The sequence below is a fragment of the Marmota flaviventris genome, chromosome 5 (genome assembly GCF_047511675.1).
Source record: "Marmota flaviventris isolate mMarFla1 chromosome 5, mMarFla1.hap1, whole genome shotgun sequence".
Lineage (NCBI taxonomy): Eukaryota > Metazoa > Chordata > Mammalia > Rodentia > Sciuridae > Marmota > Marmota flaviventris.
In genome coordinates this window covers 104,277,288-104,303,371 of record NC_092502.1, presented here as the reverse complement: position 1 = coordinate 104,303,371, position 26,084 = coordinate 104,277,288, and the positions used below count along the sequence as shown (strand labels likewise).

At 32.4% G+C, this 26,084-nt stretch overlaps 1 protein-coding gene across 1 annotated transcript in view; it reads right to left on the bottom strand.

Moving 5' to 3' along the window:
- Positions 1-26,084, bottom strand: part of Tbca (tubulin folding cofactor A) — a 66,456-nt gene that overhangs the window by 7,702 nt on the left and 32,670 nt on the right. Inside the window, exon 2 of the mRNA XM_027927735.2 lies at positions 10,337-10,442. Coding sequence (XP_027783536.1) covers positions 10,337-10,442 — 106 coding nt within the window. The remainder of the gene's footprint in view (positions 1-10,336; positions 10,443-26,084) is intronic.

The window sequence follows — 26,084 nt, the reverse complement described above, 5'->3', positions numbered from 1 at the left end:
GAAAAGATATATTTCAAACAAACACTAAGAAAAGCAGAGTAGTATAATAACATTGTGTAAAGTAGGTTTCAGAGCAAAATTATTACAGAGACAAAGAGGGATGTTACATTATAATAAAATAATGATTCATCAAAAAATATAGTGATCCTGAATGTATATGCACTAAACAACAGAGCTTAAAAATATATAAAATAAAATCTGATAGAACTAAAAGGAGAAATAGACAAATCCACATATACATTTGGGGAATCAATACCCCACTTTCAGCAACTGATCAAAATACTAGACAAAAAATAAAAAAGATTTGGAAGAACTGGATAATACCGTCAACCAACAAGCTGTAATGGACATTTATAGAACACTACCTCAGAAGAATACAATTCTCCACCTAAGAAAGAATACAAATACTTTTAAGTGCCTATGAAACATTTACTGCAATGGACTATATCTTGGGTCAAACAATAACAAATAATAAACAAAGAAACAAAACCCCAAAATCCCAACAAATTTTAAAAATCTGAAATCAGTACGTTCTCCAACTACAATGGAGTGGAATTAGAAATCAGTAAACAGAAGGAAGGAAAATCTTTGCTTAGAAATTAAGCAATGTACTTCTAAACAACCCACAGGCCAACAAAAAAGTCACAAAGGAAACACAAATATATATTTTTAAAAGACACAGAAATATCAAATGAAAAGTCAAATTGTTTTGAGATACCACTAAATTGGAGCTGAAAGGGAAATTTTAGTACTAAATGTTTACATTAGGAGACTTAATTTGAGACTTTTTATTTCTATGTTCTTATTTCAGAAACACAAAAATAGAAGAGCAAAATAAACATAAAATAGAAGTAATTAAATAATAACAATAAGAGCCAAATCAATAAAATCAGAAACAGGAAAACAACAGAAAAAAACTCAACACAACACCTTTTTTTGTTTTTTAAATTAATGTGTCTCTAGCAAAACAAAGATAAGTCTAGCAGGCACTAGTTAACAAAACCAGTACCAAAACAGAAGATATCACTATAGATCCTGCAACCACTAAAAGGAGAATAAAGAAATACCACAAATAATTATAATCTTCTTCATAATGCTCATAAACAACTTAGAAGCAATGGATCCATTCCTCAAAAACTATAAACCACTTTAACTCAACCAAATAACCTAAATAGTCCTGTGATCATTAAAGAAAGTAGAGATGTAATTTAAAAGTACTTTCCAGGCCCAGACTGTTTCATTAGATAATTCTATCAAACACTTAAAGGCTTGGGGCTGGGGATGTGGCTCAAGCGGTAGCGCGCTCGCCTGGCATGCGTGCGGCCGGGGTTCGATCCTCAGCACCACATACAAACAAAGATGCTGTGCCCGCCGAAAACTAAAAAATAAATATTAAAAAAAAAAAATTCTCTCTCACTATCTCTCTGTCTCTCACTCTCTCTTTAAAAAAAAAAAAAAAACACTTAAAGGCTTAATACCAACATACACAAATTCTTCAACAAGACAGAAGAGGAGGAAGCACTTTTCAACTCATTTGAGACCAGTTTTAACCTAATCCCCACACTAAAGATAGTACAAACAAACAAAACATAAACCTCCCAAAGACTCAAACCAAATACCAATATCTCTCATAAACTTAGATGTGAAAATCCTCAAGAAAATATTAGCAAAGTGAATTCAGTTACATATAAAAAGAATCATATATCATGATCAATTGGAATTAATTCCAGATACTCAAGACTGTTTCAATATTTGAAAATCAACCCATATTATCTGCAATATCAACAGGTCCAAGAAGAAATCTCAAATGATCTTACTGAATGACACAGGAAAAAAAAGTTGAAAAAATTCAACACTCATTCATGGCAAAAATACTCAGCAAACTAGGAATAGAAGGGAACTTCCTCAACTAGATAAATACTATGTATAAGAAATGTACAGCTAACATATTTAATGGTAAAGACAATGCAAAATTGGAAACAATGTAAGGATGCCTACTCTCACTACTCTTATTCAGTATAGTTTTTTAAGTTGTAGCCAGTGCAATAAGGTAAGAAAAAGAAATAGGCATATGTATCTGAAAAGAATAAAGCTGCCCCTCTTTGCAAATGACATGATTGAAAGAAATAAGAAGGAATCTACAAAAACCAAAAACAAAAAAAACCCTCTGGAATTAATAACTGAGATCACTAAAGTCACAAGATACACACACACACACACACACAAATAAAGTATGTGAAAATTAAAACTAGAAACAATACCATTTTTAACAGCTCCAAAGAAAATGAGATACTTCAGTATAAATCTGTGACAGATAAAGGATCTGTATGCTCAAATTACAAAATATTTATGGATAAAATCCAACCTAAATAAACTGGAGGGACTTGCCATGCTTCATTGGCTGGAAATCTCAACAAAGAAGTTAGTTATCTCCAAACTGATACATAGATTTAATATAATTCCTATCAAAAGGTGTTTTATAAAAACAGAGAAGCCTATTTAAAAGTTTGCAAGGAAAGGCAAAAAACTAGAATCACTAAAACAATTTTTGGAAAAAAAAGAGAGAGAGAGAGAGTAAGCTAATACTAAGGCTTACTACGTAGTTACAGGACAGTGCCATACTGTTAAAGGGATAAAGATGAACAGACCAGAAAAGAGAACACCATAATAGACCTACAAAAATACATTAACTGTTTTGACCAAGATACAAAAGTTTGCTTGCTTGCTTGCTTATTTATTTATTTATTTTGATACCAGGGATTGAATCAGGAGTACTTAACCACCAAGCCACATCCCTAGCCCTTTTTTTTTTTTAAATTTTGAAACAGGGTCTCACTAAGTTGCTCAGGGCCTTGCTAAGTTGCTGAGGCTGGCTTTGAACTTGTGATTGTTCTGCCTCAGCCCCCTGAGTTGTTGAGACTACAGGCATGCACCACCATGCCCAGTTTACAAAAGCAATTTAATGGAGGAAGGATAGCCAATTCAATAACAGGTGCTAGAACAATTGGGCATGCATGGGCAAAAAGATAAACTTCAAACTAAAACGCACACCTTACATAAAAATGAACACAAATTGAATCAAAGACTTAAAATTAGACAAAAGACTTAAAATTAAAACACAAAACTATACAACTTTTAGAAAATCAATAGAAAATCTTGAGAACAAAATATGATTCATAAAAGAAAGTATTGATAAATTGAATGTTCACAAAATTCAAAACTCGTTCGGTGAAAGACTATATCAAGAGGATAGAGGTTAAAAGGTCAGATTATAGATGAATATTTGAAAACCACATATTTGACAAAGAGCACATGCCCAGAATAATAAAAACTTCTTGGTGGGTGCTATGGCGTATGCCTGTAATTATAGTAACTTGGGAGGCTAAGACAGGAGGATCACAAATTTGAGGACAGCCTCATCAGTTTAGCAAGACTCTCAGCAATTTAGTGAGACCCTGCCTCACAATAAAAGATAAAAAATAAAAGGGACAGGAGTGTGGCTCAGTAGTAAAGTAATCCTGGGTTAAATCTCCAGTACCAAAAACAAACAAACAGTCTCAAAACTCTAAAGTAAAAATTCAAACCATCCAATGAACAGAAATTCATTGAATAGAACACATGGGAAGTAAATGTGCATATGGAAAGATCTTTAACTTATTAGCCACTAGGGAAATGCAAATTAAAAGCACAATGAGATATTACCACTCAACTATCACATAGGTGATGGTTCAATACTAAAATCAATAGTGACAACACTGAATGCTGGTAAAGATGTGGAGAAACTGAATCATTCACACACTACAGGTGGGAATACAAATGGTATAGCCACATCAGAAAAGAGTTTGGCAGTTTCTTTTAAAACAAACAAACAAAAATATACTACTATGGCCTAGCAATTGCACTCCTGGGCATTTTTGTAGAGAAATGAAACTTATCTTCTCTTCTAGTCAAAATTGTATATAAATGTTCACAGTAGTTTTTTTCATAATAGTCAAAACCTAGAAATAACTTAAATGTTTCTCAATGGTCAAACTATGGTACATTCATATCATGAAATACTACTCAGCAATAAAAAGGAACAAACTATTCAATAACTTCAAAAGACCTCAGGGGAATTGTGCTAAGAGGAAAAAGTCAATTTAAAAAGTTTACATAATGTATGGTTCCAATATAAGTGATATGACATTGCTGAAATAGTGCAATTATATAGGGTTTGGGGCTAGAGAACATGAGAACAGTTATAAAGTTGTAGCATGAAGGAGCCTGGTGAAATTTCATCTTGATTTTGGTGGTATTTACATATGCTACACATGTGATAGAACTCCATAGAAATAAATATACATACAAACATGCAAATGAGTTCATATATAACTAGTGAAATATAACATCAACTTCATGGTTTGGATACTGTATTATAATTACACAAGATGTCAAAATTAGGAGAAGAAAAAAAATTAGAAGAAAGGTGAATGGTGTATAAGGCCTCCTCAAATACTTTTTGCAACTTCCTGAGAATCTATAACAAAAAAGAAGCAAGTGTACTAACAGAATAGAACACTATTTATAAACTTGAGCATATATACCAAGAGACAAAAATATTTTCATGCATGACTGAAAATTATTTTCCATAGTATTTTTATTATTGATTAAAAGAAAGTCTTGATATTTCTTGCAAAAACCTTGTGAGACCCCTAGTAAATTTTTCTTTATCCACTGAGTTCTTCTAATATTAACCATATATTTAATGAAAAAATTTTCTCTTATACTGAGGAAAAAAGTAGAAACATCTACTTGTAAACTTATATTTCAAATGAGTCAGAAAAAAATCTATTCATCTTTCTTGTAAAGACAAATTTCACATCAATGGAATTAATGCACATATAATAACTACAAAGTTTTTGTGAGGAGCCTTTGTCCAAAAATTATGCCAGTCTGCGTTGTAGCAACACCTAGGAAAAGGATGAGTCATGCCTCAGAAGAAATAACAGACTGAATGCTATTACTGCCAAGCATTTCTGTTCCAGGACATTAAAAAACAAACAAATAAACAAACAAACCAGAATATCTCCCTTACTAAAGACAAAAGCCTCTGTATCTGTCTTTAATTAGGGACTAGGGACAATAGAGAAGAGGAGGGACATCAGTAGCAGATGGCTAAAATCAACTGGGGCAATACATGAATGTTGTGTTAACTTGTTTTGCCAGAAAAGAGGTGGGCGGTAGAATAAATCTTTGATTGAGTGTTGTTTTGGCCTCTGAGGTTCCTAAAACTTCTGCCTAGTTACTTCATTAAAAGAATGAAAATAAGACCTAGTCCACTTGAAGTGGCAACCCACTTCAAGTAAGAAGTTTGATAGAGGGCAACAGAATTATATGGGCTTATTATAAAACAGGGCCAGTAGGAAAGCCAGAGAAAAATAGATCCATGCGCGAGAGAAGAGCCAAGGCAGTGAACAGTGACCAAAGATGGCATTTAGCTCAGAGGAGGAAGATATCCAGAAATGTGCAAAAAGTCCACAAAATACAGTGCTTAAATTCCTTAATACTTTCTAAGAGTCACAGCAAATGTCAAGAAAAACATATTGACCTTAAAACTCCCGGACAAATCAGGAACAGAGCATTCTCACGACACCCATTGTATATAATGAAAAACATGGAATGCCCATAATACAGCTAAACCAAGGAAAGGAAATTAAGCAAAACATGGGAAAGGTTGGGCTAAAAACAAATTTTCAGGAGACAAAACTGCAACTGGTAATGGTATACCAGTTGGTAATAGCAGCAAAATAGAAAAATCTATTGTTTTGTAACTAGATATGGGATGATATTTTTGAATGTTAAGTACTAGGTTGATTATGAATCTAACAAATGCTATAAACCATAACCACTGTGACAAGAGATTTTAACACTGTTGGGTGTAAAGGGGACTAAAGAACTGAATTTTTTTTTCTGTCTACAGGTGCGTATGTAGTCAATGATAAAACCAGTATATAATTTTTTGTTGTTGTTGTTTTGTTTTTGTTTTTGGTACTGGGGATTGAACCTAGGGGTGCTTTACCTGAGCTATGTCCCCAGCATTTTTACTTTTTTATTTTAACATAGTGTCTAAGTTGCTGAGGCTGGCCTCAAACTTGTCTTCCAAGTCACTGGGATTACAGTCATGTGCCACCATACCTGGCCTGTGGCTAACATTTGTAAGTAACAGTGAGAATACAGTATTGAATAATTAAGCCTTACTTACAAAGTAGTGGTTTTATTATAAAATGGTAAGTATATAAATTAAACAGGTTCTATGATAACTTGTGAATTATTTGTAGAATTTTACTTTAGAAAGGTACAAACACATTTATTCCCCATTCCATGTAACTTAAAACTTCCCTTCTATCTCTAGGGCTACTATTTTAGACTGTTTTTATTATACTTTATAGTTAATTTGCTCCTTAAATTGCTAGTACTTCTCCTTTCCCTTTTCCCGATACCTTTCCTCTACTCTATTGGTCTTCCTTCTGTTTATTGGTTTTCAATTGGTGCATTATAGTTATACAAAAAAGTGGAATTCACTGTGATATCTTCATACATGTACATAATATAATTTGGTCATATTCATTCTGCCATTCCTCCCTTTCCTGTCACCCTCGTCTTCCCCCCTTAATCCCATTCTTCTACTCTGTTCTCCCTTCTATTTTCATGAGACATCTCCCCACCCTTTTAAATTCTTTCTCTCTCTCTAGCTTCCATATATGAGAGAAAACATTCAATCCTTGACTTGCTGAATTTGGTTTATTTCACTTAGCACAATGCTATCCAGGTCCACCCATTTACCAGCAAATGCCATAATTTCATTCTTGTTTATTGCTGAGTAAAACTCCACTGTGTATACATATCACATTTTCTTTATGCATTCATCTGCTGACAGGCACCTAGGCTGGTTCTGTAACTTGGCTATCGTGAATTTTGCTGCTATAAACATTGGTATTTTAGTTCTTTTGGATAAATACCAAGGAGTGGTATATCTGGGTCATATGGTGGTTCCACTCCTAGTCTTTTGAGGAATGTCCATATTGCTTTCCAAAGTGGTTATACCAATTTGCAGTACCACCAACAACACAAGTGTACCTTTCCCCCCACATCCTCATCAGCATTTGTTATTTGTATTCTTGGTGAATGACATTTTAACTGGAGTGAGATGAAATCTTACTATTGATATGCATTTCCCTGATTGCTAAGAATGTTGAACATTTTTCATGTATTTGTTGTCATTTGTATTTCTTCTTTTGAGAAATGTCTAGTTCATTTACCTTTTTATTGACTGGGTTATTTATTTATTTATTTATTTTGGTGTTAAGTTTTTTGAGTTCCTTATATATTCTGGACATTAATGTCCTGTGGGAGGAGTAATCACAAAGATCTTCTCCCATTCTATAGACTCTCTCTTCACCATCTTTATTGGTTCCTTTGCTGTGCAGAACTTTTTAATTTGAAATCATCCTATTTATTGATTCTTATACACACACACAGAGTTTATTATTATGTGGTGCTCAGAATTGAACTCAGTGCCTCACACATGCTAGGCAAGCGCTCTATCACTGAGCCACAACCCCAGCCCTACTTATTAATTCTTGCTTTTATTTATTTTAAAACCAGAGATGAAAAGAGCAGGGCAAAGAAAAAAAAAAATGAGGCCACCAGCTTTATAACTACAAATATAAGTCTAGTGCTGAGGCTGGAGCTCAATGGTAGAGCACTTGCCTATCATGTATGAAGTCCTGGTTTCAATCCCCAGCACCACATAAAATAAATAAAATAAAATAAAGGTATTGTGTTCATCTACAACAAAAAAATATTAAAAGAAAAAATAAGTCTAATAGGGTCCAAAAAGGACCTGGATAAAATAAAGGTATGTACTATGTCATATTTTCTCACTAGATGTGGGAAAACGATAGAGGACATTAAAAGTGAGGGGTACAATAGTAGTATATACACTCATTTTAAGAATCAGAAAGTTACAGTTCATAGGTAATTCCACATGAAAAGCAGTTTGTTCATAAAGTTCAACATACTGGGGACATTCTGTGTCTATAAATTTATTTACTAAACCTCCTTCAATTTGGAAATAATGGACACACTAATAACCTTTACATATGAAGAAATGCTATCCATACATAGAGGAAGTCAGGCTCTTCTTCTAGTTCAAGAAAATAAGAAAGTTCTCTTCCTGGATAACCAAGGAAAATCCATTTTAAGTGATAAATTTTGATTAAATCTGAGTTAAGGGCATTATTACCATCTGGAACATATTTATATAGTAAAAACTAAAGTTTTAACACATTATCTGTAGAAGATATTTCAGACTCTCCTTTTTTTGAGCATCATCTAGATTTTATTTTAAATGCACTGTAAATTAGATTTTAAATAGTAGAGCAAATGATATGATGTACATTTGAAAGAACTCAATCTGGCTGTTGGGATGGAAAGGAATGGAGGATGCCAAGAGTCAAAGAGGTATACCAAGAGTCAAAGAGGCTTTTGCAATAGTTCAGGCAAGAGATAACAGTAAAGTGAACTACAAAGATGACAGTAGAGAAACAAGTAGAGGGAATAAGAAATAGGGCCTGTGATGTTTGACAGGATTATCAGAAACAAAGAAGGACCCAATAAATATTTGGCTTGGGTATCTGGATAAGTGAGTTCTTTTTTTTTTTTTTCTTTTTCTTTTTGGAAGTAACCTGGGTTGGAGGAAGATCAAGATTTCAAGATTTTTCTTCTGGACACCCAAGAAGATATGTAAAATAGGTAACAGTTAAATGTGTATATCTGGAGTGGTCAAATCCACAGATATAAACTTGAGAGTCAGTGGCACTAGAATGAGTGTCAAGTAGGGATTCTGGTTTTTTGTTTTGTTGTCTTTTTAAATACTGTGCTTAGACCAGTGCTTGGCACATAGTAGGTGTTCAATAAATTTTATTGAAGTGAACAAATAAATGAGCATAAAGATGGCATATATTAAGGTCTATGAGGTGGTACAAGAATACCCAGAGAGGAATTGTATAAAAGTATACATGTGGAAAGAGATAGGTTCAACAAAGCAAACTGGAAAATAATGATAGTTAAACATGAGAAAAATCGGGAGGCTGTTCTATCAAATTTGCCCATATAAAAGAATAGGTGTAGTGGTGCATACCTGCAATCCCAGCAACTACAGAGGCTGAGGCAGGAGGATTGCAAGTTTGAGGTTACCCTCAGCAACTCAGAAGGCCCTGTCTCAAAATAAAAAATAAAAAGGGCTGGGGATGTGGCTCAGTGGTTAAGTACTCCTGGGTTCAATCCCCAGTACCAAACAAAATAAAACAAAAAAACAAAAAACCAACGAAAAAAGCCCCAATATTTCAAGGAGAAAGTGGTTACTTGTATCAAATACTGTTGAGGTACGAAAGATGAGAACAAAGAAATGATAACATCACTGACAGTTACATAACCAGGGCTAATGCACACAATCCTCTCTCATAGGAAGGAAGGTATTATGGGTACAGATGCAGGTAGAATGATAGATTTTGTGGTGGAAACACAAGGAAGTTCCCTGACAGTTTTTATTTTTTCAAGAAATTACAAAACAAGTGTCTGCTGAGGGTAAACATTCAATAAATGCTTCAATGGTAATACAGAAGGTGCTATGGAAGCACAAGGGATGGACCCTTTTCTGTGTAGAGGTGGATGTAGAGGAGGCTTATAGGAAGAAACAGGAATTAATCTGGAGTTAATAGGTTAAAAAAGGAGAAGGGAAAGCATCCCAGATATGGGTAACATTTTAGAGGCAAAGAAGAAAGGGTATATTTAGGAAATTAAAAGGCAGACACCTAAGAGGTCCAGGTAGGGACTGATGAAAGTTGAGGTTAGAGAGATAAGCAGATGCCAAAATCAAGACGCGAAGGAGACCAAAATTGGTCATGACACAACTGGAAGTAGTCACTGAGAAATGCAATACATATTTTATTTTGGTGAGCTTCCCATCAATTTGGAGAAAATATTTCTAAATTTAAATATGTAAGTATATTTAACATAAGATTAGCCCATTTTTATATTTAACATTTAGAGAGGCCATACAGCTTAGTATACAGTTTCTAGAGCCAGAATGCTTAAGTTCTCAACTATGCTACTTAGCAGCTGTGTGACCTTGGACATTTATTTCACCTGTATTTAAGTTTCCTTCTCTTTAAGTGAAGGGTTTAATGGGAAGAAGTAAATAACAGTACCATCTTAGAGGGCTGCTATAAAGACTATATTAGCTGATATGGTATTCTAAATATGTTAGCTATTACTATTTAAGATACAATTTTACCTGCTTTTTAATGGCATAATTTTCACCATCTTCAGCTTTCATTTTTTCAATCTTTTCTTCTTGTTGTTTTGCTTCTTTTTCATACATCACTTTTTCTTTGACCAATCTACAAATAAGCCAAAAATGTTTCAGAGAATTAGCTTCTTCTCTAGAGAATAAACCACACTTAACAAAGTAACAATGTAAATATAAAACGTACTTAAAATACTAAAGTTGATGGATTAGATGGGGTGGGAAAAAGGAAAAAATACTTTAGCTATAATGTATGAAATTCTTATTTTTAAAATTAAAAATGTTTCACTCTATTCTATTTACAATGTGAAAACAATACTCAAAATTATTGTGTACTAAAATTTCTGCCTTGATTTATTTGTGTGTGTGTGTATGTGTGTGTGTATGCACACACGTGTGCTTGCTCTGCTGGAGATAGAACTCAGGGGCTTTCACATGCTAGGCAAATGTTCTACCAGTGAACTACATCCCTAGTAAATTTGGTTTGATTTTTGAGGTTAAAAACCATATATTTTAGGGGCTGGGGCTGGAGCTCAGCAGTAGTGCATTTGCCTGGCATGTGTGAGGCACTGGGTTTGATTCTCAGCACTGCATATAAATAAAGTAAAAATAAAGGTCTATCAATAACTAAAAAACAACAACAAAAAACATGTATTTCCTCTGTTTCTTATACCAGCTACAAAAGAATTAACTCAAAATGCTTTGAAAATCTAAAGTTAAAAGCTAAAATTATAAAACTCTAGGATGAAAACATAGAGGTAAATCTTGGTGACCCTAGAGTGGGCAACAAGTTTTCAATATGACAGCAAAAGCACAAGCAACAAAAGAAAAAAAAAAGATAAATTAGCCTTCATCTTTGATTAAAAATTTGTGTGCTTCAAAAGGAACTACAGAATGGAAGCAAATCGTACACCTGATAAGGAATTGCATCCAAAATATACAGAAAACACAACTAAACAAAAAAAGTCAAATAACCCAATTGAAATGGACAAAGGATTTGAAAAGGCATTTCTCTAAAGAAGATACACAAATGAGCAATAAGCACGAGTCATTAGTCATGAGTAAAATGCAAATCAAAACCACAGTGAAGTAACACTTCATACCCATTAGGATCAAAAAGTCAGGTAATAAATAACATATGTTGGCAAGGATGCAGATAAACTGAACTATGCAACACTGCCAGCAGCAATGAAAACTAGTGTTGCTGCTTTGAAAAAGTTTGGTGAAGCCTCAAAAAATTAAAGTTATCCAATATCCCAGTAATTCTATTCCTAGATACGTACCATAAAGAAATAAAAACACTTGTCTACATATGTCTACAAAGATTTGCAATAGCATTATGTATAATGGCAAAACATGGAAACAACCCCAAAGTCCATTTCAATGAATGGGTAAAGAAAATGTGATATGTCCATTCAATATTTGGCAATAAATAGGAATAAAATACTAATTTACACTAGAATACAGATGAAGCTGGCAAACATTAGACTACTGTGAAAGAAGATAGTCGTGAAAGGCTACTTATTGTATAATACTATTTTATAGAATAAATCCAGAATAGGCAAATATAGAGACAGAAAGTAGATGAATGTTTGCCTGTAATTGGGGAAGATACAGTAACTGGAAAGGGTATGGGTTTTCTTTTTGGAGTGATGAAAATGTTCTAAAACTGATATGACTGTTGTATAATATAAATATACTAAAAAGTAAAGAATCATAGACTTTAAATGGGTAAGCTGTATGACGTCTCAATACAACCATGATCAAAAAGGAAAACAAAAGTAAAGTTTGTGATCACAAAGTCAGTGCAGGAGAAAGTTCCAAGTACTGATACCTCAAGCACAACAGTTAAACAGGTAAATACTATGTATTGCCATTGTATTTGTAATTTTAAATTACTTTCACAATAATTTAATATTAAGATAAAAATATATATCCTCTGAGATTCGAAGTAAAACAATTGATTCATATCACTACATATACTTGTCTAAAAGTTCCTTTTAAATAAGAAACAGTACAGAGAAGGCAAATTGCCAGTCTGCTTACGTGAAATCTAAAGATGGTTCTGACTCACAGTATTAAAAACAAAGAAAAGACAGAAAGGGAGAGAACACAGCAGGGGAAAGGGGGAACACAACCTAGCTTTTCTTGAGTGTTTCATTAGGGAACATGGGTCCTGCATTCTCATTGCAGGCTGGAGCTAAATTGAGGATATGCCTCTTTTAAATGGGTCAAATGCTATTCACTTTGCCCCAATTCACATAACTTCCCATTTCCCAAATACTCTGGCCTTAACATTTGGCCTCTAAAAAGCATTTGAGTTCTTGATCTTGCATATCATCAATGCAACAATGTTATTTTTGTCTTTATTATCATTATATAATTATGATTCTTATTCAGAGTATCAGGTATACTCAGAATCCACTGGATTAGCAATGAGACTTTCAATACCTGTAAACCTTTTTGGCTATAAAACATCCCTAGTAAGAAAATAGCTGGAACTGGACAGCTATACGAGAGCAGCACAATCCACAACCATTCTATCATAATTCAAAAACTTTTTCACAGGTTGGCAAACGTGGTCAGGGAACCAAATCTGGTTTGCTATCTGTTTTTGTATAACCTAAGAAGTATGAATGGTTTTTGCATTTTTAAAGGATTAAAAATTTTGTGAAATGTGAAAATTATTTGGAATTCAAATTTCAGTGTCCATAAAGTTTTAGTGGAACACAGCCATACTCATTCATTTATGTATTGTCTATGACTAGTCATGCAATGACAGCAAAGATGAGTAGCCAAATGGCATGGTATGCGAAACCTTATATTATTTACTCTCTCTGGTCTTGTACACAAAAGGGTTGCTGATTGCTGACTTGGAAGATTGCCACTTAACTCTACTCAACCTCTAATTAACTTTCTTAACTTTTATTACACCACACTGTAGTCAGTTTGCTTGCTGGGTCTTGAAGACAGAATGAGGTAATATTCATATTGTATGCCTCATCTTCACACATAACATTCACTATAAACTCAGTGAATAAAAAAATATGTCTAAAATTTCATTATTGCCTTTTAACATTATCAAAGAAATACATGAAACAAGTGTGACAAAAGTGATTCACAATAATTGAGAAATAAGAATAATGTGGTGACTTTTGAGGAAATATATAATGGAAGAGGAGGATTCTATGTGTGGGACCACAGACTATTAATCCTAACCATCCTACCCCATTGTGCTTGTCTATGGAAAAGAGCAGCAACGACTCCAGCAAAATTGAAAAGATACCTAAATATACACCACATCTGACAGGTGAAGGTGTTGAATATTTTCATGGCCTTTGGGATATCAAAACAAATAAAACTGTTTTTAAAAGTCACATTTTGGTTATGGTTATGGCTCAGTGGTAGAGCGCTTGCCTGGCATGTGTGAGGCACTGGGTTTGATCCTCAGCACCACATAAAAATAAATAAATAAATAAAAATCAGTGACTAAAAAATAATTTTTAAAAAAGTCACATTTTGTAAAAAATCCTGGAAGCAAAATCACTACTCTAAAAAAGAAAATAAATCACCTAGTTAGTGAGAATCCAATAATGCCAGCATATAAAATTAAAGTGAATAAAATGCTTGGACAAGATGTAGAATGAGAAACAGAAAAGGGAAACTAATGTATTGATGACAAGTCACATGATATTTAAGGTTTATAGTATATATACAACTTGAACTTCACTAAATATTACCAATTTGATTTCCAAAGTGATTTTATCAATTGATATCGAAATTGCAAGGTAGGAATTTTCCTACTTGTTTGGCATCCTGGTGAACTATTGGAATTGTCAGAATTATTACATTTCTGACAATTAGAAAAGTGTGAATTGGCATTATATCAAGGTTTGAAATACTAATTTCCCTGGTAAGGTAGAACATCTTTATCTATATTCTTATTAAAATAGTAGTTATATATTTAAGTATTTATTGAATCAATGAATGAATATCTTTTGGTGAACTTAACTCTTTTCCCCTTTCTAAGGAAGGCTAAGATTTAATTAAAAAACTTAAGTATATACAGCTACAATTTTTAAATTTGTTACTAAAATATTTTTCTGTAACATTTTTTATGTTCCTATAAATATAGAAATATATGAAAAATTATAAAAAACAAAAATTTAAGTCATTCATAATCCCATTGCCCAAATTCCTACTGACCCAAAATGCACATAATTCTAAAATCCAATAAACTATAAAAACAAGGTTTTTATTAAGCTTGACACAATCTTTTTAGCAGCAGTTTCGCCTCAATTGACAATTATAGATTTTATGTATACTACTTAATGTGAAGAGTCACATATTTCACTGCAGAACATTACTGTGATTGATAATAGAGTGTTCTTCTAGATGCTATTAGGTAAATGCACAATACCTTTATAAAATATAAAAAGAAACTGCAATTCAGAAACACATATGGGTCAAAGGATTTTTGTATATGGGATTATAAACCTGTATTAATATATTGGTATTTTTCCATCAGATTTTTTAATCTCAATATGTATGTGTGGAATTTTAATACACATAAAAATAATGGGGATAAGATATCATTTTTAATGTCATTAAATATGCTTTGAAAATATAGCTGTTAGTGGCTGCAAAGGATTTCATGGCACAGATATGAAAGCTTATTTAAGTATTATCCTATGTTATATACACAGTATTGTTATATACAATACTGTGATGAACATCCCTACCCATGAATTTCATCAACATACAATATTTTCTTATTGAAAATGTTTACAGTATGTAGTACACAACCTGAAATTAGACTAACCCCCTTCCCAACAAACCAATGATCATTTACTAACATTTTTTTTCCTACTAATGTGATAGGCCACTTTGGTCATTCATTATTTGTGAGAAACAAAATACAAATATTAAACAAATCTACCCCTATTTTAGTTCATCATTTGATATTTTAATTTTATATCTTTTTAGCAAAAGCTCTGATGTGCTTATTAAAAGCTTATGCTAAAAAGATATAGTATAAGAAAAAAGTAGATTTTTTTTTTTAAAAGAGAATAAAATTTTCCAGAGCTGTGGGGGAAAAAAAAAAAAAAACAAAAAACGGGATCAATGGAAAAAAAATCTCATCCATGTACATTAAGAATTTCCAGAGCTCCTAGAAAATTAAAGCTTTCAAAAAGAGAAGAAATACATCACCTAGAGAAAAAAGAAGAATCAGATTGACATTATATTTCATATTAATAACATAGATGCCAGGAGACAATGGAGTAATCCTTTCAAAGTTCTGAGAGAAAATGATTTATAACTCTGGATTTACAACTATAATAAAGAGTGATAGAAAAATTCATTAACACATTTAGCAGTTATTTATTGAGGGGCTACTATATGCCAGGTATGATTTTATGTACCAAGGATATAGTAGTGAATAAAACACAAAACTTAACAGTACTTTTTAGTGGGGAAATAAAGACAAAAATAAGAAAAATATATATAGAAAGGTAGAATATGATAAGTACTCTAGAGAAACAGCAATAAGAGGATTGGTAATACAGGGGGACTGCAATTTAAAATAAATAATCAGAGAAGGTGTCTTTGAAAAAAGAATATGAGTTAAGATCTGAAAGAGGCAAGAAGTCATGCATATAGCTGATGGAAAAAGTTATGAACCAATGGAACTTTTTAGAGGCATATAAAAATTCAAAAAGTTTATCCACTATGCCCCCTGAGAAATTTGCTTTATAATATACCTAGCAAACTGAAAATGAATATCAAGAAGTCATGAGACCAAGAAGCTATGTTTGACATAGAGTAACAGTCAAATGAAGAGGGGGTAAAATCCCAAGATCTAAACTGCTATAGGTCTGGAATACAACTGGTCTAAATGGAAATCTTGGTGTGAGCTCATGTGGGAGAATCTTTCAAGAAGAATGGAATAGATTCTAAGGAGAGATAGTGAGTAAGAAGATAGAATATATTACTAGATAAAGAAATAATGCTTTTTTTCCTTTCAATTAAAAAAATAAAAAATTAGGAACTCTAGGAATCCTTCCCAATGATTATGATTGTAAAATGAAGCTGATGAAGAAGAAGAGAATCCATTTAGCCAGAATTTATAAGAAAAAAAATCTACTTTTTTCTTATACTTTATCTTTTTAGCATAGCTTTTAATAAGCACATCAGAGCTTTTGCTAAAAAGATATAAAATTAAAATATCAAATGATGAACTAAAATAGGGGTAGATTTGTTTAATATTTGTATTTTGTTTTTCACAAATAATGAATGATCTTTTAGGCAACACAGGATGCACTGAGAGAAATACAATCCTATATTCTATACCACAAAGTGAAATAATTATAATGCACTTGTTCATTTTCAACAGACCTACAAGCAAAATAAATACCCCCTACCTTGTTTAAAATATTTGCATTTTAAAGTTTGTTTATAGGCTAAGCAATGTCTAATAAAAATTTCTCAAGAAAAAAAACATGATGTTTAGTGGCTAACATGACCCCTGGTGAGCAATGAAACTTCAGCCTTTCATAAAAATTATAATACCTATGTAACCAATTCCCTGAATTAAAGCCGTGTTTGAAATTCCTGGTATGGTTTCCTTTTTCTTGACAGATGCAGTTCTCTTCTATTGATACAGTTGATAAAAAGCTCTCCTATTTCTGAAGAAACTAACAACACTTTTGAGATTTTTAATGTGTAAAAGATGAAGGAAAAGAATAAATTTTCACTGGGGGCCATTATGAACAGATCTTTGGGGAGTGTATTGCATTTAATACTTGGAACCTTATTTAAGTATTATCCCCATTTTACAGTCTCAATTATGACTTCCCACAATATATTTTTTTTTTAAAGTCTAATTAAAATAGAACTTCATTTTACAACCATAATCATTGGGAAGGATTCCTAGAGTTCCTAATTTTTTATTTTTTTTATCATTTTAGAAATGAATAAAATCCAGTGGCTGCATTTCATAAAGGTGGTCAAAAATTATACTACTAATGAAAATTAATCTGAAGACAGCAACACTAATGAAAATAGGTTGGATAAATAACTTTTGAGGTTTTATCCTTTCCAATGGCCATAACTAAATCTATTCTCCCCAAATCAGTTGTTTAGTAAAGTTCAACAGTTTTAACTCAAGAAGAGAGTTATGATAATGGCATCTTATGAAGCATTATATATAACAAAATCAGGCAAAAGATTGAATCATTCAAGAAAAGCTAATTAAAATGATTTTTAAAAGCAGCTAACATAGCAGCCACTTACAATAAGCCAAGTAAGCTAAATACATTGTGTCATTTAATACTCAAGACAACCCCTACAAAATAGGTACTGTAACCATTCCCCTTTTAGTAATAACTGAATTAAAATTCATGGAGTTTCAGTAGCTTGTTCAAATTCTCACAACTACTAAGTGTCAAAGAATTATTTTATTCTAAAATATATACCCTAACCACTAGTGATATATTTTTTTATTTTTGTTAATTTTTATGTGGCGCTGAGGATTGAACCCAGTGCCTCATATGCATGCTAGACAAGTGCTTTGCCACTGAGCTACAGCCCCAGTCCTAGTGATATATTTTTTATTTTTTCAAGTAATCCTCAAATATTTTATGTGTAAAAAAAGTGCTCAATTATGGTAAACATTGTTGGCTGCCTATTCTGTAGGCACTCCTTTGTTTCTTACTTGCTAAAACAATGTATAATCGTCCAAGAAGTCATGCCCTTCAAAGGAAAAAAATCAATCATAATGGTCCTACTCACTTTGCCAAGTGATAGTTTGGGCATCTGCAATGACTCAATTCTGGACAAATCTTCATAAGGGATATTTCTTCTGGGGGTTCTGTTATGGTTTAGATTAGGTGTCCCTCAAAAGCTTATGAGTGAGACAATACAAGAAAGTTTAGAGATGAAATGACTGGGTAATAAGAGGCTAACCTAATCAGTGCATTAATCCCTGGATAGGGATTAACTTGGTGGTAACTCTAGGCAGGTAGTATGTGGCTGGAGGAGTTATGTCCCTGGGGGTGTGCCTTTGGTGTTTATATTTTGTCCTTGCTGAGCAGAGCTCTTTCTCTCTGCTTCCTTGTGCCATGTTTCCAGTTGCTTTTCTTAGCCACACATTTTCTGCCTCACCTTGTACCCCAAGGAATGGAGTCAGCCATCTATGGATTGAGACCTCTGAAACCATGAGCCTTCAAGTAATCTTTTCCTACTTTAGTTGTTCTTATAGGGTCTATTGGTAGCACTAATGAAAAAGCTGACTAATACAGGCTCTGAGAAGGTCATCATTGCTCTTATATATATAATTTCTTTTCTCTCCTGGACATTGTCACCTCTATATTATTCTTGCCAATTGTGAAAGGCCTGTGGAATCAGGAAGAAATCCAGTTTAAAGGACAGGTCATTCTGTGTTGTCAGGAAACTCCAGTTCTTGAAGTACCAAGTTCTACTGAAGTACCAAATTAACTAATTCTTTAAAGTATATTACCGCTAGATTTCTTATTGTATGAGATAATAAATATTCTTACAGTTCAAACCACATGTAGTTTGGTTTTCTATTACTTGAAACTGAAAGGAACTGAAGTACAAGATCATTAGATTGTTCTTCAGGTAAAGAAATAACACTTTTCTACTGTGGACTAATTCATTCTAAACTGATAAATATTTTAGAAATTGAGGTACCTCATCTTTTTCTTCCCATACATAGGTTTAAGAAAATAAAGATTAAATGACCTATACAAATATCAGTTGTATGTTTCTCATTATATGAAGAAATAATTCATATAAATTTTGTACAAAAGGCTATATTTTATACTTAAAACAGTTTTATGTAAAAATTTAACAACTTTTGTTTTTAATAATCATAGTAGTTACTGGTAGCTAATATACAGAATAAACCATAATATTTTCTATTTAAATCATATTTTCAATTTGTAAGGTACTTCTGTAACTTCTAGAATAAAAGAATAAAATATCAGGGCCCCTGAACTATAACTTGCAGAACGGGAATTAAGTACCTAGACAGTATCATCTATAAAACTACATTTTTGGCATGATGGGGTTGGGAGAGATGTTTAATAGTGCTACAAAGGAAAAAATATGGTACCAGCAAAAGTGTATCTGCTTACAACTAGGGTGCAGCAGGATGTTTTCTAATGGGAAAACATATGAGAACTGCATTAATTAAGAATTCCCTCAGAAAGGAAGAATTGAAGGTTGACCTCAGAATCTAATGATTTAGGGGTCGCAGTCTATATATAGTAAAGTGTGGAGTTAAAATTCAATAAGTTTTAGTTATTCTTTACTAATCCTCTTATTGTTGGTTTAAGCCCCAAGTAAAGCCAGTGCAGTGGCACACATCTGTCATCCCATCTACTCAGGAGATTGAGGCAGGAGGATAACAAAGTTCAAGGCCAGCCTGGGCAACTTATTGAGACCCTGTCTCAAAACCAAATAAAAATGGCCTGTGATACAGCACTTGCCTGGGATGTTCAAGGCCCCTAGGTTTAATCCCCAGTACCTCAAATAAAATCTTAAGTGAGATTTTCTGCTATTCCCAAACTTCAACGGATAATTGTTCAAGATTCTGGGGTCAGTGAAAAACTAAAGAATTTGTGACGGTATGCTCTCTTAATAAAACTTGTTAAAGTTAAAAACGTTAACGAGATGGGGCGGAAATAGATGTGTTTTTGAAGTGGAAAGCCTCTTCCTTTCCCTCCTCATCCTCTTCCCCTCACTCATTTTCCAAAACCTAACTCCAGCACCCTTGTATTTTGGTAGACCACATTCTCATCAATCCTAACACTTCCCAAAATGACACTATGGATCTTATGTATATTCATAGCGTATTTATTATATCATCACTTAGGCTGAAATTTTTGTCTGCTTTCACTCTTGAAAGTGAGTGCCCTTAAAGGTAAAGTGCCTCATATCAGTACCTAGCAGAGTATGTACCTCACAGATAGGTTTACTGAATGAATTTCGAGTTCTCAAAATCACTCTATGAGGTAAGCAGACTATCCACTGTTATCTCCATTGTCAAATGAGAAACTGATTCAAAGAAAAATGATTCATCTAAGGTCAGGTGGCCAAGAAATGGTGAAATTGGGATTTGAAATCATGACTTAGAATTTCAAACATCGATACTTAAAACCATGCCAAACTATTTCCTGTTTAAATCAATTTTTAAAACTTAAATCTCTTTCACCTATTCCCAAAGGAAAATCATTCCATAGTTCAAAATCTGAATAGCACAAAAGAGGACTGAGTAAAAAGGTTACTTATCCCTGGTCTCAGCCACTCAGTTCCTACCACTGGAAACAACATCTTATCAATTTTGTATGTAATCTAAATGAAAGAAAATGAAAGTTTAATTTGATAGTATTTGTTATTTTATAATCTTCCAGTATCTATTAATTAATCCATTAAACTGGACATGGTTCAAGTTCTATTAACTGCTCAAGTAGAAATAGATACTTTAATTAATTTTAATAAAGTTAGGCAAGACAAATTTTGTAATCAGCTAAAATTTTCACCAGATAGGGTTTCATGGCGGTCCTCCAGAAAAGAGAAGGGGACCTCAACTCAGCTGGCAGGTTTTGAAATACACCACAGAAAAAAATTTCAGGACTCATTGAAAGAGGCACAAAGCAGAGTTATCCCGCCATAGAGCAGGATAAGCACTCAAGGGGAGAGGGAATATGGACACTCAAGAGTGAGATGCACTGGGCTATTCTTTAAAAACAAACTTTGTAAATGGTGAGAATGAGAGGTGGCATGAGCTTAATGAGCTTGATTCTTTGGGTCACAGATTGTGCCAGTGGTATGGTTCTTCTCAGAATTTTAATGTAGACATTGTTGTATTAATAGATAATATTTGGACTGTACCCACATCATGGGTCTCTAACAATCTCTTGCTCTAGGTTTTATTGAATTGGTCTAAAAAATACAGTGTAAGCTAACAAGATACATAGGAATTAATTAACTGATTTATGATCCTTTTAAGAATTCATGCCTGGGAGAAAGCATGCCTGGTGAGGGTGCTCATAAAGTCTTTACTGTTTAAAACTTACAGTCCTTTTTTCCCTTCCCTGCTTCTCTCCTTTCTATCTACCTCAAAAGGACACACACCAAATCAAGAGTCAAAACTGTTTTGATATTAAAAAGCTTAGTGATTAATAAATTAATAAATATCAGTTATAATTTTAAAAACAAATATAAAACTAATTATTTCACTAGCTTTCTAAACTGTCTCTAAAGCAAGTTTTGAAATGATGCTGAATTTAAAAAGTATACACTACTGAAAGGACTAAGGACATCATGAACAGCTTCTGCTTGAGTTTATAGGAGAAAGCCAAAGCTCCTCCCATAGCCACTTCATCTCCATACAAAACACGGACAGTGCTAATTACCACCTAAAAGGATAAATCTTTCTATACATTTGACTTTTTTATCCTCTGATCAGACTCATATCTCTAACTGCCTTTGGGTCTCTATTTAGAGATGTCTATTTAAACATCCCACCAACAACTGAAACAGATTGAAAACTTAGCTTATCATCATCAACCCTTGCTAAAATAATACCCTTCCCAACTTGAGCTGTCAATGTCAGAATTCTGTTCTCAATCTTACAACCTTTGTGATATTGTTTACTAGAAGCCTTTCATAGTAATTAGTTTGGCTAAGTATGAGACAGACAGAAAGAAGTACAGGTGAAGAAATTCTGTATGCTTTTGTTTTTATTTTTTAAAAAACAACTGTACAAGTACTAGACAAAGTAGGGCTGGCTTGTGAGCATTTCATGGGATAAAGAGCTAAGCTGTGTTCAAGTTTAATAGAGCCAAAAGAGTGATCCAGTTACAAAAAAAAAAAAAGAAAGAAAAAGAAAAAGAAAAAAAAAAGAACAAAAGCCAATTCTTAGATGCATTAAAAGAAGCAAAGAACTTAAAGGACAATAGACAAATAGCACTATATTGGAAAAACGGCATCTGAACTATTACTATTCATAATTTATTTCCAAAATTATTATATACAATTTAGATCTAAAAGGTACGTCATATGGACACTGTGGCACACATCTATAATCCCAACAACTCAGGAGGCTGAGGCAGGAGGATTTAAGGCCAACCTCAGCAACTTAGCAAGGCTAAGTAACTTAGTGAGACCCTGTCTCAAAATAAATAAATAAGGGCTGGAAATGTAGCTCAGTAGTTATGTGCCTATGGGTTAAATCCCCAATACCCCTCAAAACAAACAAACAAAACCCCAAAACAACAAAAAACAAAAGGTACATAAGGCAGCAACTGAAGGTCTACATTGGCAAACTAGAATGTTAGCAAAGGACTAGCAATGTTATCATTCTAGTCTATAAAATAGCTGTTTGCCTATAACCTAGTTGATGGGTTATAAAGATATTTTAAACCAATATAGATTATCACAATTAAAACAGGAAAAAATATCATTTGATACATGTGACTTTAGTTGACTGATGACTGTCACTTCTCAAGATAATGAAAATTAGCATCTGTTAGGATATTTGAATTTTATCAAATTATAAAATAAGCCCAATTTAATGTTATTTCTTACAATAATTATTCTTGGTGATCCATCAACTTGGATTTTAGTAATTCTAAAGAATTACTAATAAAATTTTGGATTATTACTCAGCAATAAAAAAGAATAAGATCATGGCATTTGCAGGGAAATGGATGGCATTAGAAAAGATTATGCTAAGTGAAATTAGCCAATCCCAAAAAAACAAATGCCAAATGTCTTCTCTGGTATAACGGGGGTGACTCAAAATGGGATTGGGAGAGAGAGCAAGGGAGGAAGATTACCTCTAGATAGGGAATAGGGGTGGGAGGGAAAGGGAGGGAGAAGGGGAATTGTATAGATGGTGAAAGGAGATTCTCATCATTATACAAAATACATGTATGAAGATGTGAATTTGGTGTCAACATACCTAATATATAATCAGAGATATGATAAATTATGGTATAATGGTGTATCAAGAATCGTAATGCAAAAATAAATAAATAAATAAATAAGTAAAAATAAAACTAAAAAAGAAATTTATAGTAATAAGTGTATGCAAAAGAAAGAAAAATATGGCAAAATAATATAATAAAATTTTGGGAGCAGAATTTGAGATTTCCTTAAGTTGGAATGTCTTAGGATCCACAGAATTCAAACAATTCAGAAGAATGACAAAATAATCATTTGTTGCTAATAATTTTCATTAAGAAAAATCCAAGAATCAGTTGGGGTTGTGGCTCAGTGATAGAGCGCTTGCCTAGTATGTGTGAGGCACTGAGTTCAATTCTCAGCAACATACAAAAATAAATAAAAGTCCATTGACAAGTAAAAAAAATTTTCAAAAAATGCAAGAATAATAAATAATTTTCACAATATACTAAGAGTACACATAAACAGTATTTATTGTCTATTAAAGAACCCACATTCAATGTACATTTATTTTGTACTTTCCCACATATAAAGAAGTATTTTTTCAAAGTCCTCAACTGCTTATTACTTTTAAATAATATTTGGTAATGATATTTGTTATAGAGCCTTACTTGACAAATCTAACACATAGTAAATCTGGTTTGAAAACTCAGTAAACATTTTCTTAATTTTTCTAACATTGATTCCCAAAGAGGCTAAAGCCCTCCAAATCTTTCTTTTCTATGATACTTATAGTTCATAGTTTACGAAAGTTTATATTAATTCAAATACTCCCTCTTTTACTCTTCAATTGCTTGCCCAGAATAATTTTACAACATGAGTTTCTGAATTTGTCAGTTAACACTTTAAAAAGTTGCATTGTCATGAACAGAGATATATCAACATTTAAGTTCTTATCCCATGAATGGTATGTGTTCACATATAAAAACATGAAAAACCTCTATCTCACAAAACCAAGAATATATAAATAAAGCATTTTGTGGCATTTTAAGAATATCACAACTTTTGCAAGTTGTTCTACATAGTTTTCCCGAACTATTTAAGATAAGTTATTTGGTAGAATCTTTCAGGACTTTTGATTCTGTAGATAAACTACCATGATTATATATGAACACATATATGACAAATATCCCTTTTTCTAGTCAACCTAAAAAACACAAGTAATAACTGTAGCACTTGGAGTTAAAGAAGACATGGGAACTAGAATTAAAGCAAGATGACTCAATAATCTATCTTTCCTTTAATTGACCACACAAATAAAATCAAACTGCTGCTGTTCAGACATGCTATTGTTTTACAGAACAAAATGAAATGTTCTTCCAAGAGACGTTAATAGATGAGGTGAAAATAAAAAAGTTTTTTATAAAAAAATGAAGCTAGGGAAATACTGCATACTTTAGTCCCTTATTAAAGATTCAAAGAGTGAAAGTTTCTGGGTAATCTTAAAGAAACATCAAAATTTATTTGATTCATTTTCTCATAGTAATTTGAGCACGAAACATTTTCAATATACTTATTATAATATTTATATTTCAATATATTTATTATGACTAGTGAACTAGATTCTATTGAATACCAACTTGTACTCCAAAATGAGAGACAATATTCAAAGTTCTGACTAGTGATTGACAAATTTTTATTTCTAAATTCATATAAAGTTATTTATATACTACATTAAATACAAAAATATTCTATTCAAAATTTCCAACTTACAGAAGTTAGTAAAATCACATTATCAACTTAAATACAATTATTTTTTAAAATCTCTGTATATTAACATACTTAATATTAAATTAATGACAATATTAAATCATAACTGTCCTACTGCTTTTAAAATTATCATTTGCTTAAAAAAAACTGAATTAACTTAAAATTAGCTATGCCATTTTGTTATATTATCAAGCAAAATATTTGGTTTGAAAAATTATATAATAACATCATTATAGCTGACAAAAATTTTTAAAAATCTGTCCAATTTTTCCCTAACATAAATTTATTTCTTTGCTTAAGATATGGTATTTAAAAGGTAATCAATTAACACATTATTTAAAAATAAGACAACTTCAATAGAAAATGTTATCTAAACAACCACTTTAAAGCCAGAACCTTAACTAAACACAAGTTTATGAACAAATTAGCACATAAAAGTTGTCTTCTGCAGCTCCACAAACATTCACTAACAAATATCCACTAATTCAAATTTCCAAAATAGCCCAAACCAAATGGCACAGTATTCATATTATGGTAAAATAAGCTATACAAATCTAGTTGGGATGTGTAAGAAATTGAACTTTTAACTTCCCAACCAACTGATTAATCTATCAGACTACTTTTGCTTCCTAATTATAGTTCCTATAAAAGGAAAATTGAGAATACCTTTTAAAAAAAATACATGAAGTCTATTTTGTGAAATTTTATTCTCTAGGCACTGCAAGGCCCTTCAAATATTGTGGCCTGTGCAACTTGAACAACTATTTGTTTCAGATGCTATGGTAATAAGGAACTACTCTAAAGACAACATAGGAATATATTGTATATCTTAAATACTCTGAAAAGATACATGAAAATTTAAAACTAACTTATTATAATGTACATGTGTGAGAATAACCTGTTATTCCAAGAGTTCATAAATATTTTAAAGCCATTTTTAATGTTTCCAAAAACATTAAGCAGCAGTTCAAATTTTCAATTCAAGTGGTTGCATGTATGACTTGGCTAATAATTTCATTTTTAGATCAGATAA